Source organism: Hydra vulgaris, chromosome 06, assembly GCF_038396675.1.
Source record: "Hydra vulgaris chromosome 06, alternate assembly HydraT2T_AEP".
Lineage (NCBI taxonomy): Eukaryota > Metazoa > Cnidaria > Hydrozoa > Anthoathecata > Hydridae > Hydra > Hydra vulgaris.
The window spans coordinates 36,653,236-36,676,108 of record NC_088925.1 but is presented as its reverse complement, the minus strand read 5'-3'; the positions used below and the strand labels follow the sequence as shown (position 1 = coordinate 36,676,108).

The 22,873-nt window shown below is 28.9% G+C and overlaps 1 protein-coding gene across 9 annotated transcripts; it reads left to right on the top strand.

Moving 5' to 3' along the window:
- The first annotated feature begins 1,079 nt into the window (after window positions 1-1,079).
- LOC136081815 (uncharacterized) lies at window positions 1,080-21,925 on the top strand. Of its 9 annotated transcripts, XR_010639154.1 has the most exons (6): window positions 16,319-16,512; window positions 16,992-17,427; window positions 20,183-20,915; window positions 21,222-21,356; window positions 21,458-21,511; window positions 21,590-21,925. XR_010639154.1 is itself a non-coding variant. In XM_065800017.1 (2 exons), the coding sequence occupies exon 2, from the start codon at window positions 17,479-17,481 to the stop codon at window positions 18,508-18,510; it is 1,032 nt and encodes a 343-aa protein (XP_065656089.1). In that variant the 5' UTR covers window positions 1,080-1,204; window positions 16,992-17,478; the 3' UTR covers window positions 18,511-19,653. The 9 variants fall into 9 exon arrangements, 5 of the variants coding, with proteins under 5 accessions (XP_065656089.1, XP_065656092.1, XP_065656091.1 ...); XR_010639155.1 differs by having other exon boundaries at window positions 16,317-16,488; window positions 20,183-21,356; XR_010639152.1 differs by having other exon boundaries at window positions 20,183-21,356.
- Window positions 21,926-22,873: the final 948 nt, after the last annotated feature.

Genomic DNA, 22,873 nt, shown 5'->3' with positions numbered 1-22,873 from the left:
AAAGCCTGTTCTCCACTCAGGTTTTCTTAGGAAATTTCCGCATAGAAAAAGTTTATTGTTCATGCGTTAAAAAAGCGACGTGAAAACTATAGTGGGAGGAAATAAAGGTATAAAAAATATACATTTCAATCTTTATCTTTCTCTCATGTTGAGATTTTTAATGTCATACGTTTGTTTATTTAAAATTTATTTCAAGTAAATTTAAATGGAAGTAAAAAAATATAAAATAACTGTTTGCAATTCAAAAATGCGGTTTGAACGACAGGGCATACAACTTGTTATCATCAGTATGAAGCTTCAAACTTTTCTACATAATTAGAAAGGTTCTCCCAGAATTTTGGGCCTTATACTAATGAAGTTGGTATTTGACAACATTAACACATTGTAATATTTCTGCTTTTCCTGTTACTAATTCATTTCTTGCTACTAGAGTGATTAAATAAACTTTTCTACTTTTCTCTTTCACATCGTTCACTTTGCTATTTTTCTCCTTCACATCGTTCACCTTTAAGATAAAAATTTTTTGTAAGAAACACTCATAAAAATAAACTCATCAGCGTTGTAAGTTCTCCTCAATTCGTTGATAAGAATTAAAGAGAATTTTAACTCAGCTAATGAGTCCGTTCTTGCTGTCATTTCTTCTGTGCACGACCTTTTCTCGACAGAAAGTAATCAAAAAGCAACAATGTTTTTCCACTGATCTAATCATCCTACTGAGGCTTATATTATACGGAATTATATTTTTTAACATTTAACATTTGTCTCTGGTCTTAATTAACTGGACTCGTACTTGCTGAATATACTTAATCTAGTTAATTAAAAGAACACGAAACATTTCAGAAACATTCTTTTTGGATTTATTTCTGAATCTTTAGGGTGGTTCACCTATAAAAAAAATCCTGAAAATCAAATTTTTTTTTTGTTGATTTTTGTACAAAATTTATTCAGCTTTCTTATTATGAAAAAGTTGTCCATAAATCTACTTTAGCTTTTTTGTTATTAAAAAAATTTTTATACCATGTACTACAAAAGTGCATAGCAACGCACATAGCAAAGCACTGATTGATAAAAAAAAAGCTCATCACATCCTATATTTAACTCAGTTCTTGGTGTAGTTATGAAGATTTACAAATTATTCGAGTTCTTTTATTTGAAATTAGCAAGGTTTTATCAGCGTGTTATGTCTAAGCAAGAGCTTTAAATGGTATAATTTTTGCTTCATGTTATTCTAATATTTTAAAAAATTTTTCTTTTTTATATATAATATGCAAAACCTTTTTACTACCCGTAATAATAAATCTAAAGAACACCATTTTGGAGTCTTTAGATCAATTCCGCTCATCGGCGTTAACAAGAATTTAGTTTAAATCTTTTGAAAAAATTCCTTAAAAAGAAAGCTTCCCTAGCCCAGAAAAAGCTTATAATTAAGAAAAATTGCCAATAAACGATCAGAACAGATCATATTATTAAACTATAATGTTCATTTTACCAAAAAAACATATTTATTTAAAATCTTATTAAAATTTGGAAAAGCAATTGTGATTTTAAGAAGATTTATTATTGTTAAAAAAAAAGAATCTTTGGTGGCTTGTTTCGCTATAAACATTTATATTTTATGATACCACAAAATTTATCATTTTAATTTTTTCATTTTTTCATAATTCACGGACCTGGTCATTTAACGGGAGAATGTCGTAGTTAACGAAATATCATACAGACGCTATAATATTTTACAATTGCCTTAACTACGAGTTTTTTCTGTATAAGAATGTAATATATACTTTGTTTTATATATTATGCAAATTATGAACACTTTTAGTCATGTTTTCAAGTAACATAAGCAAATTTCATACTTATTAACTTAAAGCTTTTAGTTGTGTCCTTCGAGTTATTTGAAGTTTCTTTTAAACTTTGCATATATGTTTGCATTAATATGATAAAGAGGTTGTTAAAAATTCTAACAAACAGAATTTTTCACGTTTAAAAAAGAAAAAGTTTATGGTAATCAATTCATCTAATAATCTTGTATCACTTTTAAAATACCCTAAATGTAACAGTGCTGTGACCTTAACAGATACCCTAAAATCTCGAAGTAATTTTTGTCATTTGTTTAAAGTAATATGTAATTGGAATGAATCGTCATATACATCACTAAAATGTTTGAAAAAAGTTGCATCTAAAAGTTGCGTGTTTTTAAAGCAAATCTGCGTAATATGGTTGCTTTTCGTGGGATAGGAAAAGGTTTTAGTGGAATGGAGAAGTTTGCCGAACGTATGAATATGTTTAGTATGACAAATAGTTCATTTAATTGTTTACAAAAGAAAGTTGCAAAAGAATATAAAAATGTAGTTATTGTTTCCATGAAATATGTAAAATATATAAAAATGTTTGTAAAAACATAAACTTTGAAAAGGAACCAATAAAAAAAATGTATCAAGATTGATAGTGTTTGGCAAAAAAGAGGTTTTGTTTCTTTAAACGGTTACGTGGTATTATTGAAGACAAGTGTGTTGATGTAGAAGTACTTTCAAGTTTTCTCGTGGATATAAAATGTGGAGAATCATAATAGTTCTTCAAAATATGTAGTAATAGGTGATGGTGTCAGAGAAGTTTTATCATCATTTGAATGTAAGGGTTTTGTAACAGCGTCTAAAACTTAAAAACAAGATATACTTCGAATAACATGCTTGGAATACAAGTCTCTTCCACCTATTAAAGAACATAGGCAAATTATACGAACAATCAAAAAAAGGTACCCTAACGTGAAATCTATAAAGGACAACTGAGATACAAAGCTCAAAAAGGGGGTTTTTGATATACTAATTTATGTTTTAACTGTTTAAATTTAAAAATATAACTTTAACACTTGATTTTCTCGATTAATAGTTTTTGTAATTTTTCAAAAGTTCAAAACTTCATAACTTAAGTTAAACACAGACTTTGACTTCAAATTTACACAATTTGTTCATTATACTTAGGAAATTCATTTGTGCCTTGGATTTATAATAATGATGATGGCAAATAATAGTTCTATGCAATATCTTATGCAATTATATTGATTTTTATTGAAATACTTACAAAAAAATGTAATTATATCATATAGGAGCATATACTTTTATAAAGAATATAAAAGATATGGTAATTTAGAACCAGTATGCATATTTTTGGTAACAGCTGTCATGAACTTTTTTAGTAATCATGCCATGAAATTTTCGCATCAAAAAGTATAGAAAATTGAGGCAAATTTAATTCCAATTTTGTTTTTCATTTTTTTATTATCTGTTTTATTATTGAAGAAAACAAATTGTATAGTTAGAGAGCTTTTTTATTCCAATTTTATAGGAGAACCACCTTAAGTGCATGATATTCTTCTTTGATTGTCAATACTGCGTTCTTTTGTGTAGATAATTTGTTAAAGTTAAATATGCAAAAAGATGCAAAGCCTAAACAACACAAATTTTCGAAAGACAAATAAATCTTATCATGAATATATTAATGTATAATTGAATGGGAATATATTAATATATAATATAATTTAATATGAATATATTAATATATAATATATGAATGTATGAATATATTAATATGAATATATTAATATATAATATAATTTAATTAGAGATCGGATATAGAGTTAAAAACACATCCAATTTTTAATTTGAACTTTTTTTATGCATCTTATATATGTTTATCCATATATAGTAAGATGCATAAAAACTTACCTCTTTAACCTGAAGCTGGAAATTTGAAGTAATTATAAACCACTCTCAATTATTTCTACATTTTTAAATTATCTATATTGAAAGAACATAAAATACTAAATGAAATTTAATACAGTTTTCAAACGCAACATTCAACAGAACATGCCATCATGACAATTCAAACCAGTTAAAATTGGTGTTCCCCAAGGATTTATACTCCTTTTCTATTTTAAATTTATGTAAACAACTTTTCTCATCAAATCTCATCTAAATTAGATTGCAAAAATTTTGCCGATGACACCAATCTGTTTTATTTTTCTAGTTCTGTCAGCAACTTTTTTATAAGCGTAAATTTAGAACTTAAATAACTTCAAACTAAGTACATTTTATTTCATTCTAATTTTTCATTCCAAAAAAACAGTTATGATAGCACTCAATCATCTAAATTTTTTTTGGTGGGCTTATCGAAGAGAAATAATCTTAGAATCTTCAAATAAATCTCAATATAAAAATACCTTAAAACGTAGGTCTACTTTTTAAAGCAAGTCGTTTCAAATCGTACAAAAATAAAAAACTTCTTCATTTATTCATTTGTTCACTTTATCAAAGAGGAAAACTAACTTTTAAAACTACAGATGAATCCCGTTAACTCGGACCCTGGTCCGAGTTAACGGGATTCATCTGTAGTTTTAAAAAGTCGGACTTTTACTAAGTCGGACGGAATTTCAATTCCCCTTGAACATTTTCTATCAACTTACTGTAAAATCATCCGCTTAAGTCGTACCCTGGTTAAGTCGGACCATTCGCTAATTCGTACTGTTTTTTGAGGTCCCTTTGGCAAAAAACTTTGTTTAACTAGGACTTTTATTTTTAATTTGCATATAAGTGCGTATAATCACAAAACTTCCAATACTTCAATAAAAATTTCAAACTTTAAACGCTTGAAAATAAAATACTTTTGCGTCAAATATAATTAAACATAGCTAAATATTTTAACGGAGAGCTTTCGATTCAGTTAAGCTTCGATTAAATTCTATTTGTTAATAACTATTACATAAAAAATAAATATCAATTAAAATTCTAAACTTAGAACGTTCGAAAATTAATTACTTTAGCGTCAAACATAATTTAACGAACTAAACATTTTCACTGATATTTTCGATTCGGTTATACTTCGATCAAGGTTTCTCTACTAAAAATGTTGAAGGTTGCTAAATGAAAGCTATCAAGTAGAACTTTAACAGAAAAATACAAAGTACTAAAAGAACTCGACAAAGGAGAACCATCTGTATCTATATCAAAGAAATATGGGATTCCAAAGGAAACATTGTCTGGATGGTCAAAAGAAAAAAACAAAATATATTCAGAAGTCGAAAAAAATAAAACTTCTGCGAAAAGAGTGCAGATGCCTGTCTCCCTAAATGAGAATTTGGATAAAGCATGTTATATGTGGTTTTTAAACACCCGGCACCAAAACATTCCTGTGTCTGGAACCATTTTCAAAGTCAAAGCTTTGCATTTTGCCAAAGAACTTGGCTGTGACAACTTTCAAGCATCCTGTGGATGGTTAGAGAGATGGAAAAAAAGAAACAATGTATCGTTAAAAACAATTTCAGATATTTTATCATTTTATGTTTTCATTGATATTTACATTTTTTTTAGTAATTTGTCTTAAAAAAAATAATAAGCATGGAACTCTCATTTCTATTCCATCCCCAATAAACTAATAAATTATCAAACCAATTCTGTTGTTTTAATTTGTTTAAAGTCATTACCATTTGTTTAAAGTCATTATTTTAGCTTATTACCACGCAATAAGTAATTAGTGGATAAAGTGCAAAAAAACTGCATAAAGTCCTAAACCATAGCTAATAAAATTTATGGTGATTTTAAAGTTGCTTTTCTTATATTTCATAGGTAAAAGTCAAAATGTTACTAATGAAATAACCGTTCCTTGGACGGAAACAACTTTGCCGAAAATATTGTCTCGTTATAACTCGCGTGATATATTCAATGCAGATGAGTTTGGTTTGTTTTATAAAGCACTTCCAAAAAAAAGTATGCATTTGAAAGGTGAGAAATGTAGTGGAGGTAAGAATTGCAAGATATGACTAACTGGGCTTGCTGCAACTAACAGCTGCAAAAAAACTTGTTGATGTTTCTTATTGGGAAGTCAAACAAACCCCGTTGCTTTAAAGGAATTAGAAGGACTCCATGTCGTTACTGTGCGCAAAAAAAGAGCTGGATGACCTCTGAACTAATTGAGGAGTGGGTTAGGGAAAACGACAGAAAGTTTGCATAAGAAGGCCGTAAGGTAGCATTGGTTATTGATAATTGCACCGCCCATCCGAATATTGAGAATCTTAAATCGGTCACACTCTACTTTTTTTCCACAAATACAACTTCATGTTTGCAGCCGATGGATCAAGGAGTCATAAATGCAATTGATAACGGAAAACAAATGCCTTCTATCTCCATAATTGAAGCTATGAAAATTCTTGTTTATTCTTGGAATGAAGTTTCAGAAACCACTATTATTAACTGCTTCCACAAAGCAGGATTTAAGGAAGGAGTAGGAGTATCAGACAAAGATGAAAAATACTTCCCTGCATTAAAAAATTCAATTGATCAGTTACGTCAGCGTGATAAGGATTTTGTTCCGGAAGATTTTACTTACGAAGATTTGTCAACAATTAATGATGACGTTTTGGTTATGGGAGGAGTGATGACAGATGAAGATATTGTTCAAGATATCGTTGAGGTAGTTGAAGAAGAAACTCAAGAAGAAGAAGGAAACGAAATGTCGGGTGAAACGGTGACAAAGCTAACGACTGAAGAAGTTCGTAAAGCAATTGATACCCTTGTTAATTTTTCGATGTTTACTCAGAGTGGTGAAATTGTAAGAGTAGCTTTGAATGCTTTAAAGCTGTTTGAAAAAGAATTGTGCGAGTCACTGAAACAAACATCAATTTTGGACTTTTAAAAAATCAATATCGCAGCTAGAAAAAAAAATGTAGATTTTTGTCAGCGAGTGGCATAACAAGATCTAGCTTTCTACATTAGTATTTGTATTGAATAAATTAGTAATTTTAGACTATTTTTACCATTTGATTTGGCATAAAATTGGAGAAAGATATGGTAAGAGGAGGCAGAAAAAGTTTCACATTTTAAGAACAAACAGTTGGCTAAACAGTGCATCACCCTAAAAGTTCATGTGTTTTTTATTATATCAAATATTTAACTGAGCAAAATAAAGTCACTCTGGGTTTCTACAGTGGACAGGACACTGAATGAGTTCATCGCCTATTCAATACTCACTATCAAAGATTCGAAGGCTTTGCAAGATTATCACCTTCAGAAATGTTTTTTTACATCAACAGCAAACATTTGTAGAGCATTAGATAACTTTATGTTAGAATTTATTTATTAAAGAATAATCAAAATATTTTGTAGTATGATCTTGATAAAAAAATTTTCAGTGTTGTAGAAACGTTTTTTGGAAATGAGACTGATATTTTTGGAGTTTTTTCTCCTATATGCAATAAAAATAAAAACAAAAATCAGATTTTTTTCTTAGACGTTAAACTTTAATTTTATCATTCTTGGAATGTATGTATTTCTACTCTGTATTGGTGGGTTGTGAGCTTAAAACCGTCTTTAGTGTTAGCTGAACCCTCAGCATTTTTAGAGAAATAGACTCTTGACCTAGAATAAAGCATAATGAAATTTAACAATCGTTTTTTCTGTATCGGTAAATTTTTTTCTTTACTCGATTAGAGCATAAATTGCAATTGCAATCATAATCGCAATCACAATTGCAATCACAATTGCAAAGTACAAAAAAATCAAAGTAATAACGTTTAGCTCTAACACACTTTTTGACGACATTTGTGTTATGCTCACGGCTGTGCCCAATTTAAAAATAATTTGTAATGAATGGTTTTTAAGGAGAAATTAAAACTTTTCAATGGTCTAATTATAAAACATTCCCAGGTATTGGCTGATAAATATAAAGTACTAGCAAGTAACTTAATTGTAGAAAACATTAGAAGTAGTACCCCTTCTGCTAGGTTTATTCCGTTTCAAACAATTTCACAGTTGACTCGGGCACTGGTGTCAATGCGGCGGACAAAAGTTGCAACAGCTCGGTTATGTTCAGCTGACTGTTCATATTCAGATAGAGCAAGTCCAGCGTGTTTCTAATCCCAAAAACCATCTTTGTGAGCCAACGTACTGTTGGTATTTCCAAATAAGAAACACGAAAAGCAATATATACTACCTTTTAGTTTGAAAACCATCAACCATTTTTTATGCATTTTTTCTATTAATTTAAATTTAATAAAAGAGCTTCAATAAATTTCAATCAATTTGTTCCTTCACTGAAACGTTAAGTTAAATCTAGTTTTTCCAGTTTTGCCTTCGGTGGATTTTGCATAAAGTATTTAACCAACTCATTTGATTTCTGTAATCTGGGTCAAAAGTAAAAATGGTTGGACTGGCAGAAGTTTTCTTCTTGTAAGTAAACTCTTCCTCACTATGAACAGTTTTAGATGAGGTTGGTGTGAACTATGTGAACTAATCACATTTCTATTTTCATGAGAGGTGCAAATCTCTAATGACATTGGATCGTCAACCGCAATCATGGATTGGAGATCGAGGCAAGCAAGGACGAGAGTTAAGAGTGTTAAGAAATCCTTTATCTTAAAATTTAAAAGAAAATTTAAAATTACCAAATATTACTCAATTATTTGCTTTTTTTTTTATAAATTTAAAAAAGGTTATTTGGCTAAAAGTTTCATGACTGTGCGCTGTTACAACAATAATCTTGTTTTTCTTATTTTATTTTTTTTTTGTATCTCAGCTGACTTTTTTGCCCTTGTATCACCCGATTTTTCAAAAGTGTTAAAATGTGGTTTAACGCTAACAAGATTGATGTTTTGGAGTGACCCGCACAGTCACCAGACCTAAATCCGATTGAAAATTTGTGGAAGGAATTTGACAGAAATATAAATCGATCAACTGCAACAAATTTAGACCTAATTTGGATCGAAATAAAGGCTGCTTGGGACACCATTACGCCTGAACAAATCCAAAAATTGATCTTGTCAATGGGCCGTCGTTGTCAAGCAGTTATTGACTCAAAAGGGTACCCCACTAAATATTAATTTACCTAAAATAAATTTTTCTTAACTATTAATACAAAGAAATTTTATGATTTTTATAGCAAAGAGACAAAATGATAAATCTTTAACAGGGTGTGCTATTTAAATTGTCCGCTTATTCTGTACCTCTAAATCATTTATATGATCGAACTTTTTTTTACTAAGTTAATTTATATATATATATATATATATATATATATATATATATATATATATATATATATATATATATATATATATATATATATATATATATATATATATATATATATATATAGAAGCTTTAGCCCGAATATGATGGGTTGAACCTTCAAACTCCCACATATCAACCACTTGTGCTGGTCATAATTTATAGAACTGAGCAACAGATTCATGTTTTCATACGTCACTTTTAGTGTTACTGAGTGTGCCACTGGAAGTGATGACTGTGTGTTTCCACTAATGGAAGAACTGCTTTCATACTGCGCTTTGATGAATCAATAAACAATCTCCACTGATTAGCATTGTAAGCAATTCTCACAGATAAGACCTTCAATATTGTTGCAATATAACAAGTCTTGCTTACTTGAAAATAACTGTACCAATTCTGTTTTACGATATACTGCTGCACATACTTATACTAGTTTCAGGAGTAAGAAAATTCCGTTCTTATTAGCGGGGTGCAAGAAGTTCAGCCGATGAATTTAGAAGGTCAGGGTTTTGTACTACAAAATTGCAATCATAAACATCACCATTGACTGCAGAACATGGGCTGTCATTATTTTCAATATCATATAGCTAAGTAGAAGGAGTAGACACAGAAATGGTTTTACAGCGTCCTACAGGCCTCAGGCCTAATGGTACATTAGGATATTGAATCTTTTGCCTGCTCCTCTCGTTGAATCCAACAATATTTGACAATGAAAAATAGCCTTTCACAAAGCCTTTAACAAAGATAAGATTAAAAAAAATTAATAAACTTTTGCATAATTTCACGGTAAATAATCTGTGTCTGAAGAAAGATCAAGAGGATCTTCTCATCAGAATTTTATACAAGAATATAATTAAATTAAATATAAATTAAAAAGTTAAAAGATAATAAGTATAATAAGAACAACAAATAAAATAAGTAAACATGTATATAAACAATAAGAAGGAATAAACTTCTATAAGCGTAAACATGTATATAAACAATAAGTAGGAATAAACTTCTACAAGTGTAAACATGTATATAAACAATAAGTAGGAATAAACTTCTATAAGCGTAAACATGTACAGTTTTGGACAAAACATTTGCAACCAACATCGAACAATGCTAAAAAGTGTTCCTAATTTTACATGTCTTAAAAACGAAACGAACTATACTACCACAGCAAACAGTTCAGGAGTCTGGAGTCATAGCATGCCATTACATGAGCGATCAGCTGACAGGTGACAGCACACAGGCAGAATTTTGTTGACAAGTGCCATTTTGCAGCAGACAAAACAAGTGCAACTTTTTTCGTTTGTTTCATTTTCTTAAGTCTGGTCCGTGTCAACGTTACGGAAGTTTTTTAATAATTAAAGGAAGTATCGAGAAGTTTCCAGAAGTTTCCAGAAGCATGCAGAAGCTTCCAGAAGTTTCCAGAAGAAGCATCTGGAAGCATCCAGTAGCATCCAGAAATATCCAGAAACATTCAAAAGCATCCAGACGCATACAGAAGCATCGAAAAGAAGCATCTAGAATCTTCCAGAACAGGTTCACACATGTTCATTTTACTATATAAGAGACACGTAAATCGACATGTAATTCAGTCAGTATATGGAAGTAAATCAGTCAGTATTATCAAGACAGTTTTTCGAAGTGAGTTTTATCAAAGTGTTTTATCGAAGAACATCAATACAAGAAGTGAAATACAACAAGTGTTTCATTACGTCAATACAGTCCACATCCAACCAAGACGTTGTGTTCCACAGAGCATTATTGTATCATCACAAGGTAAATGTAACACGGTAAGCCTTGAGAAGTGTGATTATTTATTTTTATTATTTTTATGACTTCAAGTGCAAAAATGGCTCCCGACAGTCTTGGATTGGAACTTAGAAAGAAAATTATTGGCTATTACGTAAGTGGAATGTCACAAAAAAGTATTTGGGATAAATATCGCGTGAAAAAATGGACCGTATCAAGACTATGTTCCAAATATCGTTCTACGGGGTAGTTGGCAGCAGATAATAAGGTGGAAGACCGCGTTCCACTACTTCTAGAGAGGATTCTATGATTGTCAGATCCGTCAAGAAGGATCCCTGGATATTATCAGTTGAGATACAAAAGCAATTAGAGCTGCCTGTATCGGACCGAACAATTAGACGACGTGCTGTTGAAGCCGGATTGTTTTCTCGACGCCCTGCAAAGAAACCGCTGATTTCACTAAAAAACCAGAAGAAAAGACTCCTGTTTGCTACATCTCATATTGACTGGAATGTGCAGAAATGGCGAACTGTCCTGTTCAGTGATGAATCGAAGTTCAACATCATTGGGAGCGATGGCATTTGCCGTGTACGTCGACCGGCCGGAAAACGCCTCGATTTACGTTACTGCCATAAGACCGTGAAGCATGGTGGAGGCAATGTAACGGTCTGGGGGTGTTTTTCTGCTAACGGTCTAGGTCCAATACATCGAAACGATGGAATAATGGACCGTTTTATGTATATAAATATCCTGAAAGATGTTATGTTACCTCATGCTGAATGGAATATGCCAATAAAATGGGTTTTTCAGCAAGACAACGATCCGAAACACACTGCAAAAGTAGTCAAGCAGTGGTTTCAAGACAACCACCTATCGGTGATGGATTGGCCGCCTCAATCTCCGGATCTCAACCCTATCGAGAACCTGTGGGAGATCGTCAACCGCAGAATTAATCGTGAAGGTGTTCGTAATAAGGATCAACTGTTTTAACAAATCCAAAAGGCCTGGGCAGCAATTCCACAAAGTTTCATTGATCACCTGATCGAATCTATGCCTCGAAGATGCAAGACTATGATCAACAACAAAGGATTGGCCACGAAATATTGATAGCGAAATACAGCTTGGTCAACATTTTGTCAAGTTGCACTTGTTTTGTCCAGAAGGAAATAAACTTTTTTTAATACTTTTGATTAATTTAATAATTTTCGTGTACAAATAATGAATTTTGTGATGAATAAAATTTGAAAAACTTTGTCTTTAAACAGTTACATAGTTATTTCTCTAAATTGAAAAAATGCAGCACTTTTATATAAAGAAACTAAATTAGCATTATTTGGTTGCACTCGTTTTGTCCGATACTGTATATAAACAATAAAAAAGTACCAAAATATATTTTTAATTTTTACTACTAATAATAACTCGATATATTATCTAATGAAAAAATGAGGTTTTTCAGTTTTTTTTTGAAAAGGCAAAAGGTAAGGTAAGGTAGTTCCAAATTCGGAAAACAATTTTATTCCAAAGGTGAGGCGCTCGATAGATAATATAAAATTGATTAAAGTTTGTTTGACAAATAGGTACGTTTAAAAAGTTATTATTTCTCAAAATATACTTACTGATTGATTTAAAAGAGAAAAGATCTTTGAAGACAGCTAGAGATAAGTTATTTATTCACATATATACGAAACATAAAATATTAAATACACTTAACTTATATATATTCAGAATTCTCATTTCAATGAAATAATGCTTCGAATGAGGGCGTTTCTGACGGAGATAAAAGACGTTGCAACTTTCTTTTTCTGTACTTCTCCAAGCAATATTGGCATAATTTAGATAATTAAGTATAAATAAGTAATAAAGTTAAATTAAGACTTTCTTATTGAGATTCATGATTTATATAGGATCCCCATGTTTTTATAAATTTTTGTGCTTATATAATCAATATCGTGATTCCAAGTAATGTTTTCATCAAGATAAACACTTAAAAATTTAGTTACAAAAGCTCTTTTTATTTCCTTTTGATCGATAAAGATTTGAGGTAATTTTGATGGGAGAAATCGCTTTTTTGTAATCGAATGAAATAAAACCCTTTTTTTTATTTTATTAGTATTCAAGGTTAACTTATTACACTTGAACCAATTAGATATATGTCTGAGTTCTTCGTTCACTGTTTTAAAAAGTTCAGCGATATCGTAGTTAGAAAGGAATAAGTTTGTATCATCTGCATACATAATGCTCGTTAGTTTTGAAGCTTTATTTAAGTCATTTATATAAATTAAAAAAAGGAGACGTTCAAGAATTGAACTTTGTGGGACACAGGTTATATTAAGAAAAGTGGGTTGGTAATCATTCTTAAATGGTACAAATTGTTTTCGGTTAGATAGATAACTTTTAAACCATTTTAAAATTTTATTTTTTATTCCGTAGTATTTGAGTTTATAAATCAAAGTATGATCACCATACGTATCAAAAGCTTTTGATAGGTCAATAAAAATTCCTAGTGTGTATTGTGATTTTTTGAATGATTTTGAGATTTCACGTACAAATTGGATAATTGCATGTTCATTTGAGTTATCTTTCTTAAAACCAAATTGATTGATGTAAAGTAGATTATCATCATGAAAATATTTTTATATTCTGTTAAACATAACTTTTTTTAAAATTTCTGAAAATGTGGAGATGATGGAATAATTTTTGCAATTTTTAGTTATTCTGGGAATACTCCTTGATGAATAGAAGCCCTAAAGATTTTTAAAAAAATAACTTTAAGTTCTTCAAAGCAATCTATAACCACGTTTCCATTAATTTGATCTACTCCAATTGCTTTATTTTTTTAAGCAGATTTGAAGGCTCTTTCAAATTCATCAAACATTAATTCGGAAGATAACTCATCTGAACAAATGCAATTATCCAGGAGTTCTAGATAATCAGTAAACAAAGATTTGGTCTGAGGGATTTTTTCAGACAGTGTTGGTCCGATATGAGTAAAATATTTGTTAAATTCTTGAGGTATAGTTTTTGGTTTATATAAATTTTTGTTATCGGCTCTAACCATTCGTGGCAGGAAACCGGGGCATGATTTCTTATTGCCAATAATTTCTTTCATTATTTTCCATGTGCGCTTTGTGTCATTTTTAAATGTATTGAATAATTGGAAGTGATTTGTTGTTCTTATAGATTTTTTTCGCTTGAAGCTGTTCGTTTTTTTTAAATTTATGTATAACTTTTATTTTATTCTGGATGATTTTTTAAAACCTTTAGTAATCCAGAGTGTATTGATTTTCTTAGTTGTTATTGTTTTTTCTATTATTGGGAGATTAACTTCATAAACAGAAGAAAATGTATTGAAAAAAGTTTTATAAATATTATTTGCGTTATCATTAAAACTTGCTTTAACAATGCAGTAATGATAGTTAGTCTTTAAATAATTTAATATTAGTCTCATTATTAATGCGTTTTCTTATTACTTTTTTGGTATTAATGTTTCTTTCTGGGTTTGTTTTATTAAGTTTAGGAATAGAGGAAAATGATTGTTGTGTTTATTATTATTCTAGTGGATCGATTTATTAAACTAACTGATCCTGTTTCAAAAATTGCATCATAAAAGTTCTTAATTTTTTGGTCGTCATTATAAAGAAAACAGCTCATATTTAAGTCTCCGACTATATAGTTTTCTTTTTTATTGGTTATTTTTTTAATGATTTGTTGTAAGAACATGCTCAGGTTTTCGCTCACACCGTCAGGTGGCCGATAACAACTGCTTAATAAAATGTTTTTAGTTTGATTGTTTGTAATTTCAACAGTTACAATTTCTTTATCGCAGTCAGAAACGCTCAAATCATTCCTAAAACAATACTCAAGATTTTTGTGAACATAAATTAATACACCACCTCTTATTTGTTATAAATTCATAAACTCATAAATTAATACACCACCGCTTATTTGTTTTTCTCTCCATAGAAATTATATTAAAATTAGGAATATCAAAATTACTACTTATTTCATCTACCGTGATCCAAGTTTCAGTTAAACAAATTGTATTAAAAATGTGTTTAGTTTCTTCTAATTGATTTACAAATTTTTCAAAATTGCATTTCAAACTTTTATATTGAGGTGGAGAATCGCAATTTGATTATTATTTTTTTCGCGAGCATTCTTTTCCTAGCCAACTTTAAGAAACCCTTAAAGTTGGCTAGGAAAATGATACGAACAATCGGATAAAATACTGTGATAAAAATTATTTTCGGGGTTTTTGATTTTCTTCAGAAGAAAAGAGCGTTGTCACATATAAATTAAATAAAAAGGGATTCAAAGTTATGAGTCATAGCCATGGTAATAAATGGAAAAAAAAAATCAAACAAAAGATTTCTTTATAGGAGTGCTAGTTATTTTTTAAGATATTTTTCAGTCCAATTTTATCCTGATCGTCCAGTTTACATCCAAAGTACGCATGATAATATTTCTTTGTCAAGTGTGATATTTTCATCTCAGCCACAGTGTAAAATCGTCCGAAAGCAACACAAAACAAAATTAGTCACTAAAAAATTTTCAAGACAGAGACAGAATAATACTTTTAAGGTTTTCTCAAAATCCTGACTTAATATATTGCTGTATGAAAAGTAATACCGATTTATTTAAATTATTATAATTACTTTATTATTGTTATAATTATTATTGTTGTTATTGTTATTGTTGTTATTATTACTATTATTATTATTACTAAGATTAATTGTATATAAATAAACTATTTTTTTAAGGTATTTACTAGAGATTAGTATTTCAATACTATTTGTAATTAGCCGTGAAAATTTATTTTCAAAATATGTATGATGGATTGATTGATTGATTGATTGATATAAACAAACCCAGCGCATTAAAGTTTTTCTTTTTTAGCAAGCTTTCAGAAATTCATAATGTTTTACTTGCAGTTTTTTCATGTAAACCAGTGTTATAAAACCATGTTTTTGCATTGATAATGGGCTTTTTTCAAAAACAAATAATCAAAATGATTTGACATTTATATATTAGATTAGTGTCTACAATATGTACTACAATAAATGTTTACTGCTTTGATCATTTGGTAAATAAAAAAATAAAAAATTCTCTATATCCCATAGATTATAGTATACACAGCAAAAAATATAACGCTAACATAACGGTTACATAACGGTAAATGAAAAGTTTGTATGTTATATGTATATATATATATATATATATATATATATATATATATATATATATATATATATATATATATATATATATATTCTCTTCCTGATGATGCAGCAATGGTAAAACTTAAAGTTGAAGAAAAAAGTTAGATAAGTGTCTTTTACTAATTTATATATATATATATATATATATATATATATATATATATATATATATATATATATATATATATATATATATATATATATATATATATATATGTATGTATATAAATCCCTAAATAAAATCATATAATATATGATTTATATATAATATATTATTAATATATTTTTAATTTGATTAGTTAATGTGCGTTATTATTACCACAAAATAATATTTATACAAAACATGGTTTAATATCATTACTTTCATAGTTTTTATTGTAACTAGAAAAGAAATAACAAAGAAGAAGATAAAATGGTCAAAGCTGTTCTTGTTAAGTACCTTGGCGAACAAAAAATTGTTATTGCTAATAATAGCAGTATTATTGATTTTTTAAATAATGGTGTGCATATTTATTTTTAAAAATTTCAGAAATACACGTTTAATAATGTTTATAGATTGCTGTTAAGAATAATATAAAATTTTTACATAATATTTTGTCTAAGTAAAATTTTTGCAAATGTTTATGCATGCTATTTAATATTTTCATTTTAATTCTTAATCAAGTTTACATCGAGTAACTTTAAAAGCAGACTGCTAAACATTTCAATATAATATATAAAATATATCTTTATTTATACACATAAACATATATATTTTATTTTATTATGTTTTATTTTAAGTTGCTGCTTTTAAGTGGGGTTGTCAAATTCTGGTGTCAAAGTTACCCCACATTACCTTTTTAACTTTTTAAACTCTTTTTAAATAAATTTGAAATATGCTTAGAGCCTACAAAAGAGACAGATCTGAAGAAAAAATATGTTTTGTTTTTATTTTAGTTTCAAAGTTGTGTTTTTATTTAAAGTTATGTTTTTATTTTAGTTTCAAAGAAGTTTGCTAGTACAAGTGGGAACATTTGTGGAATCACATGGAATGGATGTAATGTCGATGAAGATACTTTTGTTGCCATTCTAAATGAGCAAAATCTGGAAGTTGAGGCCTTGTCTTTGCCAGTGTCTAAGCTTTCTAAGTCTTTCTGCCAAATATCATCATGCTTACCAGCAGAATATTGTTCAAAGCATTCATCCAATCCTCCACTATTGACTTATGATGAGACACCTACTTCACACCAACAATCTAGTGCCCAATCAAATTTAGAGAGCGCAGCAGATGTATCTAAACCAGTATTTATTCAAGAAGCTTTAGCTCATGCTAAAACGTGCGTTTTCACAGTCTTCATTGACAGGCATCCATTCAACTATCTTATACTGCTCAAGTGGCTTTCGCATCTAATCCACTAACAAATACAATCCAAAAAGTAAGGTTAAATTGTTGTATTTGTGATTTTAAAACATATAGACGTTATATAATGATATCTCATCTTAAATTACATGGTCAGGCAGGTTCAGTAGTATGCGATAATTGTTTTACTAAATTTAAAAGTGTTAGAGGTTTTCAACTTCATTATAAAAACTGTCTCATTCCAATTACTATGGTTGAAGATGTTGAAGAAATTGATGACACTGTTGAAGAAATTGACATTGAGATTCCAACAGAGAATAGAAAGCTTGGTGCATTAGCTCTACACCTGAGAGGAAAATATAGATGTTCTGAAAATGTAGTCAATATTATTTTTTCAAATTTAAAATATATTTTAACTGATAACACACCAAAAGAAGAGCTATCTACGATTTGCCAGCAATTATCAGCAGAATATTTAAGAAAGCAGTACTTTAAAAATGCTTTCAATGTACCAAAAGTTGAATCTATTTCTGAAAATGGCTTACAGGGATGCTATATTTTATTTAAAGAAATACTTAAGTTTATTTTAATATCCCCTGAATATGATAAGTGTTTAGAAAATTCTTCTGAAATATTGATTTCATTGTTTTCAGATGATTTAGGTATTACCAATCTAATAGGTAAATCGAGAGGAAACCATAAGTTGTGGGTTTTGTATTTTCAGTTGTTAAATGTACCTGATTATAGCCTCAGTAAAACTTTTTCAATATTTCCCTTATCAATAACTGGTTCTAAATCAGTTAAAAATGAAATCTTCATGAAATCACTTCTGCTCGATTCAGTTCAATCTCTAATTGAGCTATCTTTATTTGATTCCTCAACTTTAACTGATACTAAAGGTAAGCGATTCACAGTTAAATTGAAGAACTTCATTGGTGATTCGTTAGCATGTAATGCAATTGCTGGTTTTAAGGAAGACTTTAACAGGAAGGTTCTTAGGTGTTGTCGAGTTTGTAATTCTACTCATTCAGATATGCTTATTCACAATAGACATTCTCAGTGTATTGTTCGTGATATAGAAGAACATAAGATAAGAGTCCAAGAACTTGATAATCCACTTCTACCTCCCAAACAACGTCAAAAATGGTCAAAATTGTAATGTGTTCATTTTGCAAGCATTTTATCAGAAATTAGAAATTTTGATGTCACAAAACAAGTGCTTTTTGATCCCATGCATGATTTGTTAGAAGATGTAATACCTTTACAGATAGAACTTTACTTAAATAACGCTAATTTTTAAGGTTTATTTACACTAGATAGCTTAAATGACTTTGTAAAGTGCTTTCAGTATCCACTGGACAGTGAAAAACCACCTGTAATAGTCGATTTAGTTATTAAGGGCAAATTTGGAATTGCTCAGGTGCTATCTCTTTGCAGTATTTTGCCTATTTTTTTGAGAACCACTGTGGTTGATCTTCATTTTTCATGCCTAATTAAACTTCTTCATATACTTCAATTATGTCTTTCTCCAATTACAACTGATGCTTATTTATTTTGCTCAGAGGAAAAAATAGCTGCTTATCATACACTTTTTATGGAAATCCAGAAAAATTTATACCTAAGCTTCATTGTCTCAAACATTATCCACATCAATCCAGACAATTTGGTCCTCTACGATACCACATGTGCATGGGATTTAAGAGAAAAAACCAAGTAATTAAAAATATCAGACATTTTAATTTTAAAAATATGCCATATACAGCCCTAAAGGGAATGATTTTAAACACTGTATCATCTTTTTACAGTTCTACTGGTGAGTTGAATAATGGAGTTCTCTGTGAATTAGATCAAGTAACTTTTAAGAAAAATGTAATATCTCGTATTCAGGTTAATGGTATTAAATATTGTCTTGGGTCATGTTTGTGGTTTAATAGTGGTTCACAATTTCTTACTTATATAATTAAGGAGATACAAGTCAGAGGTGACAAAAAGTTTTTTATTACAACACAGCTCCAGTCTGTTGCATATGATAAGATAAGAGGATTTTTTAGTGGTATTGAAGATATTAATATTCCTTTAACACCTATTTCAACAAAAAATATTCCTTTTCCTTGGCCTGCATTTTACTTTAAAGAAGCTGGTAACATCTATATTGTACCCCCAGTACTTCCATATATTACTTGTAATCAAATAGCTTAATACAGTTGATGTCATTCATAAAGTACAAATGCACCTATTTACAGAGTGAGAAAATACAACCAAAAGTTTACTGAAAGAATAATATTGTCACAAATTATTTTAGACTGAGTTTGTAAATGTTATTTTGCTTAATTATATATATATATATATATATATATATATATATATATATATATATATATATATATATATATATATATATATATGTATATATATATATATATGTATGTATATATATATATATATATATATATATATATATATATATATATATATATATATATATATATATATATATATATATATTGTTATATACGTTTGTATAGCTTTTTTTCAATATTTGGAATTTATACTTCTTTATTTTTTTTAAAGTTAATTGAGTTTTGTATAGGCGGTTAATTGAGTTTTATATAGGGCGGTGCGATTGTCAGGCTTACATCCTGATATTGATGAAAAACATTTTTTGACTTATGAAGCACTGATTATTAAATGTTATAGTTTATAACTTGTTCTAAATTTTTTATTATAAAAATAAATTTGCATTTTTTTATTTGAAGATTTTACCATGTCAAATTTAATAACGACTTACTCCTAATATTATGGTATTAATATCTACTTGCATATTGATTTAGATTGATAAAATTCCTTTTATTGGTGATGTTAGACAACAACTCATTAATTGCTTTCCTCCACACATTAAACAATTTGTTAGCAGCAACTCTGTAGTAGAAGATAAGATTGTGGCCAGAGAATTAATGGCTTGTCTGTTATCATTCTGCTTCTCCCATATCCCAACTCAAGCTATCATTGAAAATAGAATTCTTCTGCACAAAATATTTTTTTCAAAGTTAAAGTTGACTTGTCTTGACTTATATCCTTGTTATGGTCAACGATGGATAAGTGAAATATTATGTTTAATAATGTATTTGTTAGTCCAATTTGTTCATACTAAAAGTGATAGTATTAATTATGCATTTAAAGATTTTATTCTTTTTAAGTTCATGTACTTTTTGGTTTAAATAGATAATCATTTATGCATGATGTATTATTAATAAGTAAATTTTTAAAGTTAATGTTTTTTAAAATTTTTATTTGACAATTTATGCATTAATGTTTGTTTAGCAAACAGCCTCATGAATTTGTTATTACTTTTTTTTTATAAACTATAAGATTATATTTTGGTTATGTTAGGATCTCATTTTTAAAAGGTTGCCAAACAATTTTCGACAATGACAGTATACCAAGTGTCACAGCTTAAAGGTGAAAAGGCTTCCACAGGTTTCTGTTTCAAATAACAATAGGAAACTCGAACCTGTTGTGACTGAATTGGTAGCTAATCAAGAGCAGCTATTAAACGATGTTGAAGTAAGAAAAATATAATTTATGTATTTAAGCAATATTTATATTATTTAGATATTCTTGTAAATAGTTTTTCTCTTAATTTATTCCGGTTTTTATTAGAGTAGTTTTTATAGCTCTTGTATGATTAAAATCGACTAGTACTTTTCATTTTAAAATGAATTTAAAAAAAAAAAACCTTCACAGCCAACCTTGTCTATTTTAAATAGACAACTATTTAATAATGAGACATTCAGTGTAATACCAAAGAGAATTGGTTTTGCTCCTACACTAATGCTGGAGGAAGCAATTCGTTTTTATGCTGATTTTAAGGATGCTACAGTCAAGATACAAGCAATGTTGTTTTGGATTTCTCCAGACTCTGGTAACCACACTGATAATTTGTTAAAGCTCCAGCAGAAACTTATTTTCAACAAGACATGTGATAAATTGTTTATGAAAGTGGATGTAAGTTTATCACCTGAATATTAGAATTTATTTTGAATTAAACAACATGCATGTCTATGTTTCCATGAAATAACTTTTCTTCTGTCTCATTTTTTTTGTAGCAGTTTAATTCTTTCACAAAAATAATTTTAAACTGGAATGTATGTGAAAAACTGGTATGTGTACTTTAAAAATTTTCACAATATTTTTTTGCAATATTTTTATACTATTATACTATTATATATATTCTTTAGTGTGAGTCTATTGGAGAATACATAAGAGTGCCAAGTTCTTATGGTCCCCAAGTGATTTTTAATCACAAGGAATATGGCATAAAAAGTCGACACGGTCTTGAGATGGACACTCAGCCATTAGTCAGTACCAGTTAGATGGTGGTGATTTTAGTTATTGTGTATTATTTATTGGACTTATCATATCCATCTTGTTTTGGGCAGTTGCTTGATTTTTTTCAAGAGATATGTGGATTTGAACAATTTATTTTCATATCAAAAAAGTGCAATGCACTGTTGAACTCTTTCCGAAATAATGTAAAGTTTGTTTGAAGTAAACTTTTGCATGATCCTAAACTACATGATATACTAATGATATATAGAATAATTTATAATGATTACAAACTAATACTAATAAAAGTATTTGCAAAGCATTTGACCTGCCATTGGACATTAGTTACATTTTATCTTTATAAAAAAAAAAAAATCAAATGCATGGATATATAAAGAGATATTCACTCTGTTAAATGTTCAATATCAAGCAGAGTAAATATTTCCGTAGGAACCAGCATTTTGGATAGAATACTGAAATTTCCTTAAAACATAACGGATAAAATAACGGGTAATTACCCGTTATCTCAGGTTTTCAAACATAACGGATAACATAACGCCAATTTTCGTGTTTTATAACGGGTAATTACCGTTATGTTTAATGTATAATTCGTATGAAAATAACATAACGGCAGTTACCGTTATGTTATTTTACTATAACGAGTAGTTTTTTTACTGTGTATACTTCATAATCAAATTTATATTTAAATCAATATATAAAAACTACATGGAAATATGATATAAAGTATAAAGTTGTACTTGTAGTTTGTAGTTTTTTTTTTCTTTTCTTGGTACATTAGTTATAACCTCGGTACTTTAGTTATTATCTCGGAGCTTTAAAACTGTTAACAGATACAGTGCATACAACGTCTGACAGCAATGCGTTCCAATAATTCACTACTCAATTTGTGAAAAACTGATACTTTGCTTTCAGTTTTTTGCGAATTCTTTTGTTATTATTAGAAAATTTTCTCTGATTTTTATTGGATTTTACACCCCGCTATGAAGAACATGTGGTTCACTCCACGAGAGAATATCTATTTTATTAACAATTATATACGCTTGTATCAGATCTCCCCTAATTCGACGGGTTTCTAAGAAAGTTTAGTTTAGTAGAATCAGACAATCTTTGTGTGATAGTTGACGGTAAGAAGTTTTTAAACAGGTTTTGCACTTTTATAATTAAAATGAATTGTT

What these genes read in the sequence shown, in the direction of transcription:
- LOC136081815 (XM_065800017.1), top strand. Translation starts at nt 17,479, where the DNA reads ATGATATCTCATCTTAAATTACATGGTCAGGCAGGTTCAGTAGTATGC.